General features: G+C 39.6%; 1 protein-coding gene across 1 annotated transcript in view; it reads left to right on the plus strand.

Moving 5' to 3' along the window:
- Positions 1-19826, plus strand: part of LOC120532098 (protein ZGRF1-like) — a 64693-nt gene extending 44867 nt beyond the window's left edge. The window contains exons 20-29 of the mRNA XM_039757999.1: positions 781-858; positions 963-1104; positions 3602-3729; positions 6026-6149; positions 6623-6799; positions 8475-8609; positions 9325-9589; positions 12627-12778; positions 15949-16007; positions 19530-19826. Of these exons, the coding sequence (XP_039613933.1) occupies positions 781-858; positions 963-1104; positions 3602-3729; positions 6026-6149; positions 6623-6799; positions 8475-8609; positions 9325-9589; positions 12627-12778; positions 15949-16007; positions 19530-19605 (1336 nt within the window). The 3' untranslated portion in view covers positions 19606-19826. The remainder of the gene's footprint in view (positions 1-780; positions 859-962; positions 1105-3601; positions 3730-6025; positions 6150-6622; positions 6800-8474; positions 8610-9324; positions 9590-12626; positions 12779-15948; positions 16008-19529) is intronic.
- Positions 19827-20239: the final 413 nt, after the last annotated feature.

Raw genomic sequence — 20239 nt, forward strand, 5'->3', positions numbered from 1 at the left:
AAACTCTCCTGTTTCTTTCTTGTGATCCTTTTAAGTCAAGGTGACTATAAAGAATAAAAGTCTGGAGCTTCTGAGTGCATCTGCCCCTTCAAAGTTGAATGTTGCAAGAATCACCCAAAAGCCGGCAACAGATCCAGCTCACTCTAATTTCCACTTGAATCCCTGAAAACACCTGCACACGGGGGTCCTTTACAGTCAGCCTGTAGCTAAAATGTTTTTGTCACATTAGCCACAGAGGATGCGCAAACCAGTGTGTTTCTTTGTGCCGGTCCCAAGCCCGGATAAATGGGAAGGGTTATGTCAGGAAGGGCATCCGGTGTAAAATTTTGCCAAATCCATATGCGGACCGATGATCCATTGTGGCAACCCCTAACGGGAGCAGCCGAGAGAAGAAGAAGAAGAAGAAGAGGAGGAGTAAAGAAAACCCTTTGGAGATCTTGGGGGGTTGTTGGTAGGGAAGGTAAGGAGATAAGAAGGGTGCATACTAGTAGAGAAAAGGCTGTATCGCAGTTGGAAAGGAAGTCCGTGATTAATACACTAAACTGCCAATCCACTTTTTTTGAACGCTGTCTTCAACAGTTTTAAGGTTCCTGGATAGCTGGATCCTTGCCTGGTTTTTCTTGTTTATTAATTAATAGTTATAAATATTTTTTTTATTCTACTCCATCCTATTTATTATTTTACCTTTAGTATTGAAACGTTTTACTTTTTTATTTGGTTATTTGATAAGCTGCACTTTATGTGTATTGCAGCTAAAGTCATGGTTCTTAATATTTTTAGTCTTTTAGATCTTGGATTTGATAAGTTCATCAGAGTTGGCAGCGTAAGAAAAATTGCCAAACGTGTTCTCCCATACAGGTAATATAATTTACAGTTTATCATTCTTCACCTTTTGAAGATGAATATATAGAATGACATGCCCTCTTTTGCCTGTTCATAGAAATTCTTAACTTTTTTACTAGCCTGCATGCTGGAAGTGAAAGTGAGCAACTGAGAGAACTGCAGTCACTCTTGAAAATGAACCTGAGCTCAGTGGAGAAGATTTATGTCCGAAAGAGCATTGAGCAGCACAAGCTGGGCAGAAACAAGGCTTTGTTGAGGGAGGTAAGCAGTGCATGCTAAATTTTAGATTGCAATTTATTGAAGTACTAGTAGTATCATCACATGTACAAAGTACAGTAACATTTTCATATTCTTATCCTGCCAAGTACAGAGCCATGATAAACAAAAAAAGCATTCAAATGTGGACATTTTCTGGTCCTTCTACAGTGCACATTTGTCATTTGACTGAATGCCATTTGTTTGTTCCTAATCTCTATGTTCACAAATTTCTGATCAATTTTTTTTTGGGACATGGTGGTGAAATGTTTTGTTTTGCCTTGTCTTACCATACTAAGTTGTCTTATTTTATTTTTAAAAACTTTATTTTTCCTTAAAGCCAGCATGGTGTGTGTCACAGGTTGATTCTGTCCAACAGCTCTTGCTTAAAGTTTTGTAAACTGAGCATGGGAAGAGCAATACTGGAATGATAGTGGATTAAGAAACTACAAGAATCTCCATGTGCACTTAATTAAGAAACCATATTTTACCACGTTTTGGAAAAGTGAAGCAAATGTCAGCCATATCATGAATTTTTACAGTGCCTATGATAGTGACTTTGTGAGTCTGGATCGTTTGAATTCTTAAAATGGCTAAACGAACAAAGAACTTTGCAGCATGACCAGTACAGTTTGAATGCCTCTAATGTACTCTGAGTAGATGTAAAATGCAAAGATAGGTTATGAAATACAGTGGGATGCAAAAGTTTGGGCAACCTTGTTAATAGTCATTATTTTCCTGTATAAATCGTTGGTTGTTACGATAAAAAATGTCAGTGAAATATATCATATAGGAGACACACACAGTGAGATTTGAGAAGTGAAATGAAGTTTATTGGATTTACAGAAAGTGTGCAATAATTGTTCAAACAAAATCAGGCAGGTGCATAAATTTGGGCACCACAAAAAAGAAATGAAATCAATATTTAGTAGATCCGCCTTTTGCAGAAATGACAGCCTCTAAACGCTTCCTGTAGGTTCCAATGAGAGTCTGGATTGTGGTTGAAGGTATTTTGGACCATTCCTCTTTACAAAACATCTCGAGTTCATTCAGGTTTGATGGCTTCCGAGCATGGACAGCTCTCTTTAACTCACACCACAGATTTTCAATTCTATTCAGGTCTGGGGACTGAGATGGCCATTCCAGAACGTTGTACTTGTTCCTCTGCATGAATGCCTTAGTGGATTTTGAGCAGTGTTTCGGGTCGTTGTCTTGTTGAAAGATCCAGCCCCGGCGCAGCTTCAGCTTTGTCACCGATTCCTGGACATTGGTCTCCAGAATCTGCTGATACTGAGTGGAATCCATGCGTCCCTCAACTTTGACAAGATTCCCAGTCCCTGCAATGGCCACACAGCCCCACAGCATGATGAACCACCACCATATTTGACTGTAGGTAGCAGGTGTTTTTCTTGGAATGCTGTGTTCTTTTTCCTCCATGCATAACACCCCTTGTTATGCCCAAATAACTCCATTTTAGTTTCATCAGTCCACAGCACCTTATTCCAAAATGAAGCTGGCTTGTCCAAATGTGCTTGAGCAGACCTCAAGCGGGTCCGTTTGTGCTTCCTCTTCATCACTCTCGCATACAGCATCTCCTTGTGTAAAGTGCGCCGAATGGTTGAACGATGCCCAGTGACTCCATCTGCTGCCAGATGATGTTGTAGGTCTTTGGTGCTGGTCTGTGGGTTGACTCTGACTGTTCTCACCATTCGTCGCTTCTGTCTATCCGAAATCTTTCTTGGTCTGCCACTTCGAGCCTTTACTTGAACTGAGCCTGTGGTCTTCCATTTCCTCAATATGTTCCTAACTGTGGAAACAGACAGCTTCAATCTCTGGGACAGCTTTCTGTATCCTTCCCCTAAACCATGATGGTGAACAATCTTTGTCTTCAGGTCATTTGAGAGTTGTTTTGTGACCCCCATGTTGCTACTCTTCAGAGAAAATGAAAGGAGGAGGGAAACTTACAATGGACCCCCAATTTGAGTTCCAATAATTAGTTTAAAAAGTTTTGGAATCCATAAAATGACAACGGTGCCCACATTTATGCACCTGCCTGATTTTGTTTGAACAATTATTGCACACTTTCTGTAAATCCAATAAACTTCATTTCACTTCTCAAATATCACTGTGTGTGTCTCCTATATGATATATTTCACTGACATTTTTGATCGTAACAACCAACGATTTATACAGGAAAATAATGACTATTAACAAGGTTGCCCAAACCTTTGCACCCCACTGTATATGCCCTGTATGTAGTATGTGTATATAACATATGAATATTTTTTTCCAAGTTTTTCTGTTTATGTTTTGGCATTTTATTTTGTGCTTTCCTTGCACTTTTTTCATTCTTTATTTGTAATTATAAAGTGAGGTTAATAAATAGAAGTAAGATTTATAAGATAAAATTTAATTGAATAAGTTCAAAACAACAAGTGAAACTATCCTACTAAAGTAATTGAACTAATTGGAATTTTCTACCTGTATACCTCTGCCATTGCAGGTGCAAGTAGTCGGAGCCACTTGTGCTGCTTGTCCATTCCCTTGTATGAATAACCTTCTCTTTCCTGTTGTCCTGCTGGATGAATGCAGTCAGATTACAGAACCTGCTTCTATGCTGCCAATTGCAAGGTAACTTTAGCACAAATTATCACAATTACCTGAAAAGATAGCATTTTCAACAGCAGGCCCCATTATGATTATTACATAATCACTCAATTACAATTATTTGTCTGACCTCAATCATTTCACATAATCATCTGAATTCACAATTTTACATAGAAATGTCACAAGCTGCCTTACATCCTTTTTTTTTTTTTGCATTTGCTTTGCTATGGCTTTTTCCAGTGCAGGGCAAGAGAATACACAAGCATACAATAAGGAAGAGAAGGACGTCCTGCAAACAGGAAAATGCAAGCTGCCAGTGCAGAATTTAGACTTGGTGAGGCCCTAAACAATATAGATTAGATAAAATAAACTTCATTAATCCCATATAAAGCTTGGAGGCTCCTTGTTAAAAGTAGTAAGGTATTTAAGGTGAAAAAAATACAAATGACTTTCAAATGAATATATTTTATTCTTACATATTTAAAACAACAGTACACATAAAAAGCCACATAATAAGCCAAATTAAAAATTTGTGAGGCCCTAAACTGTAGCTTGTTTAGTTTATGCCTAAATCTGACACTGCATGCTGCATATTTGAAACGCACACTTCCTTAACTTTAAACATCATCCTCCAATATCTTTCAATATCGTGTATTCCAGCCATGCAACTGATCTACTTGATCCATGAGCCACAAATCTGCTCATCTTAAAAGCCATAATAGAAGTTAAACACCTTCCCCTGTTGAGTTTGTGGCTTATTCATATGAAAGAAATCCTTGGTCTTGTCCGATCCTTCAATATTTTCAGGTGAAGTGTTTGTGCATCTTTCATCATGCTTAGTAGCAATGTTACTAGAATATTTGGTTTGATATCAGCCTCTGGAATGTTTCGAAATCCTGTTTGTCAGCTGGTGGTCTGAACATGCAGGAAGTTAGCATGAGGACCAGACTGTGTGAGGAGACCCCTCAGATGGATGATTAGAGGTGCATGCAGGAGCACGTGGTGGAGCAGCCAAGAAGGACAGAAGTCCAGAGTTTTGAGGATTCATGAAGAAAAGAGAATTTTATGACACCTTGACCACAAATTGTTTGCTGGGTGACAGAGTTCAACCCACAATCACCCCATTGTGGATTTATGTTCCAAAATTATTTATTTATGTTATGAAGTCCGATGTCAAAAAATAGCCTCTTCTTCATCAGGTATATGTGCATTATTGTACTGTGTTTATGGACTTGTTCTAGTTAAGTTATAGTGCCAAAAAAATTAAAATGACAACTGTCATAAAAATTAACAATTCTCAGCAAAATATTCTTGATCGTGACTGGCCTACTCAACTGTGTTAAGATAATGATACGATTGAGTACATAAGCAAATGTTTAAAGAGAGAACAGGCTGCTCAGGCCTATTCAGCTACCATCTGTGGAGGGGCTGCTGGCGCACGCATGCTGCTGCCGCCCTTCCTGTTAACAATATGTTATTACTGTTTGAAGAACAGAACTGAGTAAAACATCAGAGGTGCCCAAGTTGTTGATTTCAAACACATTGACAGGTAACTGGTTTAACTCATTCAGAATCTTCTGTTCCAGAAAATAACATAACATCATATCTCAAATATGCTTCATTTAATTAATGGTTGCAGAGAGCTGTAGCCTGTCGTTGCAGCAATCTGTGTACAGCAGGAAACCACCATGGACTGCATGCTAGGACATCACAGATAGGTGTTTCTGGAGAGCAAACTCCCGCACAGGGGGAGCCAATTTAGAGTTGTGATTTAACCTAACCTCCATGTCTGGTAATGTGAATGGAAAACCCACACTGACTTGAGGAAAATGTGCAAACTGCACACAGACAACAAATTAACATAGCATCTGAACTTAGTACACTGTATCCATGGAGCAGCAGTGCCACTCACTGTGCAGTGATTAGTGATTCATGTTGCTGCCTCATGCAGTCAGTTACCTGGGCTTGCAAGACTCTGTTGATTTTGTTTTTCTGAAGGACCCACTGACCGTTAAGCCCCCAGGCGTGGTCCAGACCAGCGCATTAGGGGTCCATGTACTATGTATGACTTAATCAAATCCACTTGAAGCATTTCAGCATGTTATATTCTGTGTAATTCAGCTTGCTGTAGCATTAGCAGTCTTTACCTAAAACTCTTGCCCTCTAAAAAAGCAAATTAAGAAAAACTTTTATTCCAGTGATTTAATGTATAATCGTGTTGTCATTAGAGTTATTTTCGTTGCCTTTGAATTTGCTGCGTCTTTCTTGATTGTGTTGCTTGTGAGTTGGTTTGTATTGATGAATGTATTTTTATCTTCAGGTTTGGATGTGAAAAACTAGTTCTTGTGGGTGATCCAAAGCAGCTTCCTCCCACTATCCAGGGCTCCGAAGCCACCCATGCATTTGGCATCGAACAGACCCTCTTCGATCGGATGTGTTTGATGGTAATAGGCTATTCAACCAAATTCTTTTTTTATTTCAGTTAAACATGCACCTCTTCACTCTGTGAAGCTAATTATTGTTTCACTCTTGTTTTAGTTCTGTTTTCTTTTGTTGCTACCACTTGATGCATGTTGCTTAGTCTGTTCAGTATAATCTTGCCTTATTCTATCTACAGTCGTGTTAAATATTAAAATGTGGCTTGCTGTCCAACCTTCCTGTTGTGATACACTTCAGCTCCCTGAGTTAGATTATGTGGCTTCCGACTGTAGTAAAACTTAATTTATCTTATATTGAATGAGTTTATAATTAAAAATATATGTCTGTCTGTCTATTGTATAGTGCCTTTCACATCTATCTATCTATCTATCTGTCTGTCTGTCTGTCTGTCTGTCTGTCTGTCTATTATATTGTGCCTTTCACATCTGTCTGTCTATCATAGTTGTCAAGAATATACTGCCCTGTTTTCTCTGTGTAGGGTCATGAACCAATTCTGCTAAGAAGTCAGTACCGCTGCCATCCTGCTATCAGCAAGCTAGCTAATGAGCTTTTCTATTCTGGAGCCCTCGTTGATGGCATTGCAGAGTCAGACCGAAGACCCCTGGTTGATTGGCTTCCCACTCTCTGCTTTTGCAGTGTCGCTGGTACAGAGCAGGTACATTGAAAGCTGATTATTCTTTCTGTTCAAATGCTAACTTCATGCCAAGTTGTGCTGTTAATATGGTTGCACAATGTTTCACTAGGTGCTAGTTTCTAAATTTGTGTTCAGTAATTACAAAGTTAACAAACTTGACCTTCCGTGATCACATTGTCTGCCAGCTTTTACTACAGGCATTTTTATGACTAGATGTGCAATTACACTTTTAACCCAGATTCTCATTTAACCAGACATCTTGTGTAATACAAATAGATTTTCCTTATAATGTTGCATGTTGATTAGCATATTACCCTTAGCAAGTTTTCAGCTGTGTCCCCACATTCTAGTTGAATTCATTATAATTATACTCTTTTGCTCCCAGAAAATTTGAGTTAGATTACTGTATGTGGTAATGTTAAAAATTTTATGTAGCTCATAAGTAGTTTTTATAAATATTTTATCTTATATGTAAACATCTACGCATGGAAGTGTGTCTGTCTGTCCCGGAAGTGAGAGGTGGAGTCGGGGTAAGGGCTTTTTACAGCACAGGCCTACACAGCTAGTAGTAACATAATATATAGTAGGAGTAACATGTAATGTCGCTGTATTTTGTCTCTGTGTATAGATAGGAACCAATTCTACTAAGAAGTCAGTACCACTGACACAACTGGTGACTGTAAAAAGCTTTAATATGTAAATGAGGCGCTCATTCCATTGTATGATTACTGAAACCTACTTAATCCAGTTATGTTTGTAGGTGCCTCACCTGGCAGTATCAGACACACTTAAAACCCATTTGTTAAGGAAGCCTTTTGGAGTCGATAGACATTTTTATCTTCTCTATACAGCTCCTTATGACCTATGTAAATTACCACATACTGTATTTCTTTTTGTGTTTAAGATCATTTCTTTATATTTAGTCTTGTTCAAAGTTCTGATGAGTAGGCAGAAGAACAAAGTATGAATTAGGACTTGTCATTCACACCAGTGTCTGTTCATCCAAAGTGACTGGCCTGTCCTAAAAGGAGTCAGTAATGCAATCTCTCAAATTATAAATGTGTAATGATACTTTGGAAAATTCACCCTGCTAGATTCAAATAGATTACAAAGAGTACGTATAGGAAGGAGGGAGGGTCTGTCACAGACTCGGAGCTGCAGCCCACTCTGACAGAGGCTGTGTCTGGCTTTTACTTAAGGGATTTATCACTAGTTCCCATCAAGGAGCAGTTGTGCACTATAGCCATGGACTGCTAAAACTGACATCAGTATGCAGCTTACAAATGTAGTTTCATTGTCCCAGCTTTGTAACCATTATGTTAGATCATAGATGTCTATATAAAAAGTTATGTTGCACTTTGTCTTACTCATGCTAACTATATTCATTAAAGCCAAAATGCTAATGTGTTTTAATGGTCTTACGATAGTAATGTTTCTGCTTTGTTCTGGATGTACTGTATATTGCTTTATGTGTAAATATTTAGCATAATTATTATCTAGATAATGTTTCACCCTCCAATGAATGAAGATCTTCTATTTAACAATTTTTTTTTCCATGAAAAAATTGTTTGTTTTTGCAAAAACTGAACTGCCTATTAGGTATGTCCTGAATTAAAGAAAATTATAAATCATGTAAAGTGTATTTATTATGTAATATAACAGTTATTTATTTACAGTACTTTTTTTTTTCTTCCAGATAGAAAAAGACGGAAGTTTTCATAACATTAAAGAAGCCCTGTTTACACTTAAACTCATTCAGACTCTGATTGCTGCTGGGATCGAGGGGACTCTGATTGGAGTGATTACACTGTATAAGTCGCAAATGAATAAGGTTTGATATATATTAGTGCTGATTTAATATAAATGCATATGAGCAAAAAAAAAAAAATCACATTAAACTATAAATTTTCTCAAGGCGCATAGCTTTTTTGGGTCCAAAGACGTACACACAATTCTACTGAGAATGTACATTTTACTGTTTACATGCCTTTGATGCTGTTGTAGGTTGTCATTCTGCCCCATGTTTTATGTATCAATGTATGTTTGTGTTTGACTGTTGTTTTTGAATTATTATTCTTCATATTTCTGTGTATTTTTTGTGAAGTTTATCATTGCGTACTGTTCTTTAAAATGTCATGATGTTCCTTGTGCTTTATGGGTGGGGCCACAAGAGGCGGGGCCATCCTGAGATCACTCCTTCTGGGCCCGCCCTCTGGCTATATAAGGCCACAGCAGAGTAAGCTCAGATCAGGAGATCATTGCGCTTCTTTTGTAAGTGTTTGTTATTTTCTTTGCATTTTCTCATTCTTGTGACTTTCCTGTTTATCAGGAGAGAGGACTTTTTGGGGTGAAATGCGGAGTCAAGGACTGTGTTAATCAGGAAAATTCTCTACCTGTTTAGGTGTTTCAACTAGACTCTTCCCAATAAATAAGAATTTTGGACGCATCCATGACACTTTGTAAAATATCAAACTACTGGGGTTGTTCAGAATCCACAACACAGATGTTGCTGTAGATTGGTATTTTTTTTCCTTTTCATTTTACAGATTTGCAGCCTAATATACAGTAATACATGCTGCAACCACAGAGAGGTGAAACTTGTCCAGGTCTCCACAGTGGATGCTTTTCAGGGAGCAGAGAAGGAAGTCATCATTTTGTCTTGTGTCAGAACACGCCATGTTGGTTTTACAGACTCGGAGAGGCGAATGAATGTAGCATTGACGAGAGGAAAGAGACACCTCCTCATTTTGGGCAACTTGGCCTGCCTGCAGAAGAATGTTCTTTGGAGAAGGGTCATCAGTCACTGCCAAGGTACAGTAGATCTAAATATGTCTCTTCAGGAAAAACCAACCTTCAGCTATTCTTGTATTCTGCTCAGGCATTTATGGATTTTTCCGTTGTGAACTCTTTTCCAATGATTTGTAACTGATCTGGAGGATTTTAAAGCACATAGCAGTGCATGTTAAGTTTCAGGTGGAATCCCCCCATCTTTAAAGTTTAATTACTTCTTAGATGTTGTCTAGTTTCATTTGTCATTTTGAAATAAGTCCTAAAAACAGGCCTCCATACCACAAAATCATAACTGCATCAGACAAAAAGTGGAGTATTAGAATTGGTGTTGAAAGGAAAAAACTCAATGAGTGGAATCTTCTCAAGTTAAACAAATTAGGCATGCAATGAAAGAAATGGGGCACAAGGTAGCATAAATGACAATGACCAAGTCACAAAAATGACAAGATAATTCTTGCAGGCCCCAGCAAAGATGAGGCAGTATATTAAATTAAAAAGATTAGGCAAAGCAAGGGCTGAGTGTGAAAAGAAAAAAAAAACAGCATCAGCTGTCTCTTCTTTCTAGTTTTCTGTTTACTTTTTCTGTTTTTTTTTATCTGTGCTTCATCTCTTACATTGCTTGGCTTTTCTCTACATTCATAATGGCTAACATGGTACAAAACCCTAGTACTTCTCTCTTACATTGTGAGAATTATCTCAAACAGTAAACACTTACTGGCTGTCAATGTTGTAACATGGAATCAGAAACATCACTAGCCTGCCTAGAAGCGGCTTACCTCCAGACAGCTAGCCAGCCCCCAACTACCACTTGCAGGCTTTGGCCAAGGGAGTTCAGAAACAAGTGGGTCTCAAAAGAAATATCAAAAATGACTTACAAGGGGAGAGAAACTGTAAAACCTCTGGCTTGTAACCAAAAAGACAACAAGGAATCTTTATTAATGGAAATATTTATTGAAAAAAAAGACACAAAGTAGGAAAAATAACAAAAATTCTTTAAATTAGCAGAAAGGAGTTGCCTAACCGGCAATCCAAATCTAACAATTCCCAATATACTAATCTGAAGAAAACAGTCCAGGGGCAGAAGCAGAATAATGCAGAAAATACAGAAGAAAAGCAATACTTTTATAGTAAATCCTGGCCAGCTCAATAAACCACTACCAGGTCATTCTCTCTGGCCAATTAAAAGGCAGAGTTGGCCCACCTTTCCTTCAAAGTGTAGGAGTAGCCGCATCATTAATGAGACAGTGCATCATTAAAATAATAATAATAGACAAAATCAACAGAAATGCCAAAAAGAACACACACACAACAGCAATAAATCGGTGAGTATATACAAGCCAGGGAACAAAAAATCTACCTGTTACCTGAAAGATAACAGTTAGTCCAGCATTTATGGAGACCAGCAATTATGAGGCAGATGACTACTGCCAATCAATGACATGTGACAGTCAAATTCTGACAATATCTCAATAAATGCATTCTATAAAGATTGAACCTGCAAAGATGCTATTTAATAATAAATATTCTACATTAGTGCTGCAACAAAAGAAATATTATGTTTATTACTCGAGTGAATCTTAAAATGGTTAATTGGCTTAGCAGAAGGTTTAAAAATGTTGCAGATTCACTGGGAACTCTACCAGTAACTAATCGAGGACTGTGTCATTTAAAATGGAAATTAGCTAAGAGAGAGGAGCGCCATCTTCAGTTCAACTTGACAAAGACGGCCATCCTTGTTTTCACATCTTGTCCCCACAATCCAAAGCACATGTGCAGTCCGCGACCAAAATAAATTCTCACTTGTTGAGGCCTTTTTGATTAGCACATTGACTGTCTCCAAGTCGGTTTCAATCGTTTGTTGTCAATGTCACTTACCCAACAATGTCACGCAGTTGAAGTGAGACTCTACTGGTAGAAGAAGAATTGTGCTTGTTATTATTGGCTTTAAGAAGAAAAAAAGGAGTAGATGGGAGGACAATTATAATCTCAAGAATGGGTGATCTACATGATGAGCAGATGCATTTCAGATATTTTTTGCATGTACCTCATGTAATTTGATATCATATTCAGCCTTTCATTTGTCACTATGGCACCCACGTGACCAGCCTGTCCCCAAAATTCACCACTTTGGATACACTGTGCTGCATCTATATCACCTCATAGCTGGAAAAAAATTCTGTGCTGCGCAACCTGCAGCAAAAACCCAGCACATGCGTCTCCAGGCCTGGTATCATTTTTGCTGTGCATCCCTTGATGCCCGGTGTGGGTGTGTAAAGCATAAAGCAGCCTTTAGAGTGGATGTTATATGAGATCTACTCCTGGCTTGATTAAGGGCCTTGTCCACAACATGAGATGGGAATCCTCTATCAATGAAGACACTCCTCATTCTGAGTGTTTCATTACAGAAGTCTTCCTCATCACTGCAAAGGTGGCAGAGTAAGTAGTCCAGCATTTTTAGAGTGCCAGGGATGGAAGGAGCTGTAGAGAGAGTAACTGTGCAAGTCACTTGGCTTGTAATGGTAGACTTGTGGTAGGAACATCGACTTTAAGCTTGAGAGATGCATGGAAACTTGTAAAAATACCAATTAGTTTGCTTAGCTGGCTTCTGCAGCAAAAGGCAGCACCAACACAATCAACTTGTAAGGAATGCTGCCAGTGGGTTGTGACTTGCTGTTGTTTATGATGGTACTGGGTCACCACTCTGATCGTGCTTGATTCACCACGGGGAAGCCCTCCTGCAACATCTTGTGCTCAGCTCTTTAACAGGATAGCCACCCCCCTCCCCTAAGGGCAGGTTGTGCTCAATTCACCTTGGTGGGGCACAAAGACACATATGAGAAAAGGTTCATCACACCGCCAAAAAGGCTGAGAAACACTGGTCTGTATCTCATGTAGGGGTCTGGTACAAAACCTAGGGAGGAAGAAAAGAAATGCTGTTCTACCCAGCTACAAAAGATGTTGGTATGGCTAGATCCCATTCTAATGCCCATTTAAATGCCACAGAACTTGTGAAAAAGAGACACTGAGGCTTATTATTATTTTTATTTTCTACTTTTAGGACAGGAAAATGGCTTAAAACATTCTCAGCAGTTTGAAGGCCAGCTTGAAAGCATCTTGCAAGAATGTAATAACAAGAGGAATGAACAAAACGTAAAATTAAAAGAAAGAAATGTTTCCCAATCCAAAGTGATCAATCAGATTGAAAATGAGGTAAGAAATATTTCAATGTAAATGAATCAACCCAAAGTATCTGGACATTTATAATATGCAGAAGCCTCCAGATTCCTTAATAGCCAGCCTACTGCTTGCATTAACCCAAAATGAACTGCCTTCCTCCTGTCATGTCAGCCTGCACTGTTTCATAGCTGTCTATCACCTAGAATGGAGACGTGTTGCATGGTGGTTAGGACGTGCAAGTAAGAATTTCATTGTATTCATTACAGCAGTATTTCCCAACCTTTTTACTGAGGTGGCACACTTTTTGTAACCAAAACATACCAAGGCACACCACTGTTCTATTACCACAAACACATTCCATCTCATACACGTGCTGAACTGTCCAAAGTGGCAAGACTACCAGAAAAGCTGGTTTAAAAAAAGCAGCTTTAAGATCAGTGTTTGCCAACATGGCACTTATTGAGCACTTTGATAGCATCTTCCAGCTGCTTTGCCCGCCCTTCTCTGCCTCAAAGGCAACTCACATTCCCACTATCCACTGGCCCTGTGAGACTCACTGATGACCACACATCCAGGCAGATGGACTCTTAACAGCTAGGAGACATGTCTGAAGTGCTCTAAGTGCTGTGACTGCAACACAGAGATTGCAGATCTGCTTTTATGCCAGCTTCTCCAGGTAGTCCTGTCTTCCTCAGTTAGGTCTCGAAAATGTGAAGAGCTTGTCCTTCATAGGTTCAGATCCACATGTGCTGCACTCTTTATTCCCACAGTATACCTGGGTATCTCTCACGGCACACCACCGTGCCATGGCACACTGGTTGAAAAAATGCTGCATTACAGTAATCTGCGTTATAATGAAACACTCAAGTCTGTGTCCTGTCCATCTGAGCAAACTGATTGGTCAGTTTGGCTTTGGTGATGCAACAAAAGAGGAAGTGCAAAAGTGTGAGATGCACAAGGAGGAGTAAAGGCGTACAAGCCACACTGACAGAGTCTTCTTCAGACAGCAAGAATAAAGCCAGACAGGAGGCAAGAAAGGCGCCTCGAAAATAATGACAGAGTCTGGGAAGCCATCTTTACAAGAATGAGAGACGGAGTGCTGGTGAGGAGACGTCCCCACTCACACACACACACACCCACACATCCCAAGGAAAATAGCTGAAAGTGCATTTCGACAAGAGGTAGCAGATGTTTTTAAATTATTCTGTTACTGCTCTTCAACAGGTAGCATGGCTAGTGACACTAGAAACCTACAGAATATAACAGATAAGTAGTTCTTATAATGACCACATAAACTTATGTAATAGATTTATATGTCATTATTGTCGCCTACATGTTAATTTGCACATGCAAGTAAGAATTTGACTATATTCTTACATGGGGCAATAATCCACCTTGATTAAAGGGAAAGTGTCTGTGTATGTGTTTTGTCCATTTGGTTGCTATGTCTCTATCATTCTAACAGATGGTGCATCAAAACATTAACACTTCTTTTACAAATCCAATACCAACAGAGACATGTGCATTGCATTTGTCATTCCAATAGGTGATGCATCACAAACATTGGTATTAATGCATTTAATTGCTGGAATTTTATTATTCATGCTTTACAAAATACATTGCAGTAGATGGTGCGCTGCAAACGTTAACACAGAGGTCTCCATTGATTACTTCGATTTTAACCCATCTTGGACAAGTGACACACCTAGTGACCCTATAAACCTGTAATGCTGTGCTGGCTCCAGTAAAGGTTGATCACTTTTTTCAGTTCTTGAATAACATTTGTGACTTGAGAGTTGCATGCGCAAGGAGACCAAATGTTACAAAATGTCAGCCAGCCATCATTTCAAGACCTGCTTAATTCAACACAGGGCCACAGGGGCCAGAGCCTATCTTGGCAGCACTGGGTAGTAATGCAGGAAACAGCCCTGAGAGTGCATACCCCTAAACTCGCATGTGTAGCAACCTGTCACTGGTTGTTGTGCCCTTCAGTGGAAGTAGTGGCAGTGATTTCAAAGTATGGGACCAAAGATAAAACAGAGCCAATGATGGACAAAACTTGTAGCCAGATATTCTAACGCCACTCATCAGCTATGCAATTACCATTCCATTGTGTAGCAGGCTGGTCCCAGTGTCATTCTGTGGGGTTGTTTTTCAGCAACAGGATGGGGAGACAAGTCAGAGTTGACAACGCTGAATGGAGCGAAATATAAAGATGACCCCAAATGAAAACCTGCACTAGAGTGCCGTGAACTTCAGACTGGGACAGAGATGACATCCAACAGGACAAAGCAAAGACAACCCAGGAGTGGCTTAGAGACAACTCTGTGAATGTCTTTGAGTGGCCCAGACTTAAACCCAATCAAACATCTCTGGGGAGACCGTGACAATAGCAGCCCACCAATGGTCTCCATCCAACCTGACAGAGCTGAAGAGAATCTGCAGAGGAGAATAGCGGGAAAATGACCAAATCAGAGCAAAGCTTGTTGTGTCAACCGCAAGAAATCCCCAGACTGGAATGGCTGCTAAAGGGGCTTCAACAAAGTACTGAATAAAGGGTCTGAATACTTGTGTCAATGGGATATTTCATTTTGTTATTTTAATAAATCTGCAAAATATCCTAAAATCCTGTTTTCTGTTTGTCATTCTGGGGTATTGAATGTTGCTTGATGAGGGGAAACAATAAATTGAAATGATTGTAGTACAAGGCTGCAAGATAACAAAATGTGTAAAAAGTGAAGCCCACCATATCAATGGGAGTTCTGTGGTAGCTCCACAAGGCTGTTGTGCAATCCCAAAGCTCTGTGTTTGAGTCCTGCAACTTGCAGCTCATGGAGGATGAGCTGTTGAGAGGGGGGTCTTTACTCTGGGCGAATTCCTCAGCAAGCAGACACATGCCGGGGGGACGTATACAGGGTCTGGTTTCATGTGATTATAAGCTACGTGACCTATTGGTCACACTTGCTTAAGGTTTCTAGTTTATATTTGTTTTTGACAATGCAGTTTTGTTACTGTATTTTATTAAAATTTGGGGAAATCCTTATGTTGATCAAATGTTTAATTCTTTCAGTAGGAGACTTCTCCAAATTTTGTTCATTGACTTAATAATAATAATAATCAGTATTCATGCAGCTTACGTTATCATGGAATGAAGTATTATTTAAATCCTTATGTGTAATTCTCTGAATCACTTTCCATCCTAGGTAGAGGTCAGCGATCTATCAGTGGACCACCAAAGCTGCCAGACAGAATACATCAAAAGGTATGTGGATAATACAGGAATATCTGGTGTTGGCCATATTTATGGTCTCCCATCTTTACCTCTGCATGTTACAATAAAGGGGCATCAAGCTGCTGACACCCTAACATGCAGTCCTGCTCTAGTAACTCAACAGACGGCTATTCACTTCAACATTTGCCAGCTTGAAGTTGAATTTCTTTTGATGTTACAAACGTAAATGCAGTTAACAGCTGTTTTGTTGTGGTAGGGTTCTAGAGTGACTTTGTATTTCCCCCATTATATTCTTTATTATGCGAAAGATGGCCTCAAGTTCTATACTCTTACCACGCTGCTAGGGGTGACTGCTGCAGCAGTTCAACACTTCCGCCAGGTAATTAGGCAGAAGAGTACTAGATGAGGCAGAGGAAGAGCAGAGATATGCCAGGAGGAGGCAGTGTACTCTAGGATACAGGGTCTGGATGTATTCACTGGATGAACATATGCGGGCAGCTCGTGGTGGAAGACTTTCAGTTTTAGAGTTTAAAAGTTGTTATATGGGTTAAAAACAAACAGTAAAATTATTCATTCAAAAACAAAAATTATTTTAGTAAATTATTATTTTATTTTAGTTAGTCTTTCCAGCTAGTTTCATTTAGTTTTATTTTTTCGTTTCAGTTTTGTTAATTATTTTATTTCATCCATCCATCCATCCATTATCCAACCCGCTATATTCTAACTACAGGGTCACGGGGGTCTGCTGGAGCCAATCCCAGCCAACACAGGGCACAAGACAGGAAACAAACCCTGGGCAGGGCGCCACTGCAGTATTTTATTTCAGTTTACGAAAATGTTTTTTAATAATAGTTTCAATTTTGATTTTAGTTTTCGTTAACTATAATAACCTTGCTACCAGATGACTTTTTGTCTTATTATGTTGATTAGTGTCTGGTCCAGCTTGCTCTTTTCTCCCGCATGGCCTTTGAATCGGGTGGCAGAAACAGGCAGCTTGACCAGTCTTCCTCTTCTCAGGATGGAAAATGGCGGAGAGAAAGAGACTGCAACATGCAAGCCTCCTCTTATTGTGGCTTTGTAGCCCCTGATTCACCAATGACAGGACCCTTTCAGCTGCTTTGTTTCTGTAAGCAACCTCTCCAATTTCAGACCATTAAGAAAGAGAGGAACTACAGGAAATTTAAGTTCTGGCCAGTTCACCCCTTGCCTGTCATAGATTGCCAGAGCAAGAAATTACAGCGGATTACTTTTAGAAAGCTGCATCTTTCCTTAGAATACCTTAAATGGTGATTCACAAACAATGATCAAAATATTAAATAGGATTATTGTACTGTTGAATCTATAGCAGTGGTTCTTAAGCTTTTTTTCCTCATGGTCCAATTTTGCCTTTTTTGTGTTTTTGTGACCCTCCCAATCACCACAGAGCATCATTCCAGGTTCCTTCCTGGAGAATTGCAGACACAGGTTGTAGCGGAGCAATGACATCTCTTAAGCTGCCCACGGCAACCCTTCACAAGGCCTTCAGCAAACCATTTGTGACCCATTCCAATAGTATTGTGATTCACAACTCTGCAGAACCCAAATTCAAACAACACGTGACCCATAGTTTAAGAAACCCTCATCTCTATTACAACAGCACAAAATAAAATACATGATATGATGACATTACATATGCCGCTAGTGATCACATATTGCACAGAAATGGAAATGCAACGCCAGTGTAGGACAACAAGAGACAGGAAGATGAATCAGAGGTGTTGTATCCACATAGACTGCCGCAGAAATGGAGGTCTTCATGTGGCAGATCATTCTTATCTTTAGTGACTGGTGACATTACTGTGACAGCAGTAAGTGAAAGCCACATTTTCCCAGGTGTGTGTGCTCTTTATTTCAGTTTCCTGACCCTAGGGCAGTGGGTTCTCAAACTGTGGGGCAGGCCCCCCTAGGGGGGGGCGCAAAGATGTGAAAAAAAGAAAAACAAGAATCAAAAATATGAAAAATACATCTATTGAAACCAAAACAAATGAACTTACATTCTGTTACTAGAAAAATAAATATAGAGTTAGATAAATGTCGATAAAAGTTAAGTAGGTATAATAAAATATGCATCTATGATACATCATTAATTAAAAAAGAACAAATTGGTATTAGTGGGCTCCTTTCAAAAAAAACGTTTAAAACTGTTATGAAAACTCGGGTCGCAAATACTTAAAGGTTGAGAAACACTGCCCTAGGGTATCCTGGGTAAGGGACCATCTGTGTGGCAGGCTGCAGTTTGTGAAGCTCAAGGACTGTGTCTCTGATATGGATTTGGATATGAGATTTATGAGACACTGCAGGGAATAGGCCTGTCACCTCTTTACACCTCCAACTATAAACAGAACAGCAGGTCAGGTCACAGAAATTCTCAGATGACTCTGCACTTATGGGGTGCACTGATAAGGGGGTGAGACAGAAGCAAAACGTCAGGGGGAGAACTTTAAGAAATGTCTGCAGCTGAACATCAGCAAAACCCAAAGGACTGCTTGCTGACTTTTACCATACCAAAGTAAATACTGAGGGTAATACTTGTGCACTCTCTCTCTCTCACAAACACTATTTTGCTCTTGTTCACTCTTTCTCACTCTCTCTCTCCCTTGTTTTCTTTGTATCTCTTGTTCTCTCTCACTCTCATTTTTGTCACTCTCTCTCACTTGCTGTTTTGCACACTTTTTGGGTCTCTCTTTCTTGCTCTTTTTTTTTGCACTATCACTCAGTTTTTGTTGCTGTCTATCTCACTTGCTTTTTTGTGAGCTCTTTCTCTATCGCTCACTTTTTCTCATTTTCTCTTACACTTGCTCTTTTGTTCACTTGTCATCTCTGTCACTCATTTTCTCTTTTGTGCTTTCTCTGCCTCGCTTACTTTCCCTTATTCACTCTCTCCCTTCGAATGCTCGCTTGCTCATTTTCACTCTCACTCACTCATTTTTGCTGTCCCTTGCTCACTTTCGCTCATTCACTAACCCTTTCCCTTGCTCTCTTTTTTCTCCTCCACTCACTCCCACACTCTTTTTCAATCACTCTCTTGTCTTTCTGTCACCTCGGGTCCTCTCGGTGTCCTGTCTCTTATCTTGGCCCGGTTCTTCAGCAGTGCGGAGATTCGCAATGCTGGTGTGTGATCCTCTTTTTATAGCTTTGTTTCACTCCCATTTAGTAGAAATTTCTGAGTTTCTGCCAACAGAACCTAAGAAGCATTTTCCACGCCAATTGATGCATTATAATAATGGAAGGAAAAAGAAAGAATGCAAAATAAAAATAAAAATCAAGCAATGAAACAACAACAATATTAATAATAATTAGCAGAAGCAGGAGACCCCATTCAGGACAGGAAAACATTTCTTACAGATGTGCCAGTCTTGCCAAATACTCAGACTGTCATTGACTGTTTTTGCTGTTCCCTTTGTGACACAGCAGGGCTCCCCAACTTGAATTTATGAACACAGCCATCGATCAGACACTGCCTTGGCATCTTTTCAATTATAATTCTAATAACAACTTTGGGCTTCTTTTCAGTTTTTTCTCAGATGCTGCTGATGATAACGAACTGAATGAGGAGACGAGCATCTGGGAATTTGGCAGCCGTCGGTGAGTGGGGCTTGGCCTGTGACAATGACCTTTGGGACTCCAAGGATGGCTTGTAGGCTCTCCTCTTAATAAATATTTTTAGTCCATAAAGACACTGAAGTTCTTTTAAATGACCTGTAAAAATCTCCACTGCACAGATTTATTTCTTACGGTTTTGTTTATTTCCTGTATTTATTGTACATAGTGACATTGTCCTGTAAATAAACACTGTAGGTTCACAATTCACATACAGTATGTATTTAATTACTGTTATTAATACACACTGGAGCTGACAGGGCAGCACCTACACTTAGTGTTATTAACTGTTGTTTGGCTGACACTTTACAACATTTGACATACAACTGGCTGTGTTGTCTTTGTTTTTCCAGTTGGCTCACAGGCAGGTGAAGCGACTTGCTCAGGGTCAATGGTGTCAGTAGTGGGATTTGAACCCACAGCCTCTGGAGCCTTAAGTCCAAAACCTTCACCACTGTGCCACACTGCCTGCCAGTGTTGCATGTGCACACACACAGAGAGAGAGTTGGGTGGAGACGACACAAAAGCTTATTTGTCAGGAGGATAAAACCAGCAATGAAACACAGAAGGTAGTACAAACATGGCACTTTCTGTAGCCCTCGCATACACACGTGTGCCACAAC

This window comes from Polypterus senegalus, chromosome 7 (assembly GCF_016835505.1).
Source record: "Polypterus senegalus isolate Bchr_013 chromosome 7, ASM1683550v1, whole genome shotgun sequence".
In the NCBI taxonomy this organism is placed as follows: Eukaryota; Metazoa; Chordata; class Cladistia; order Polypteriformes; family Polypteridae; genus Polypterus; species Polypterus senegalus.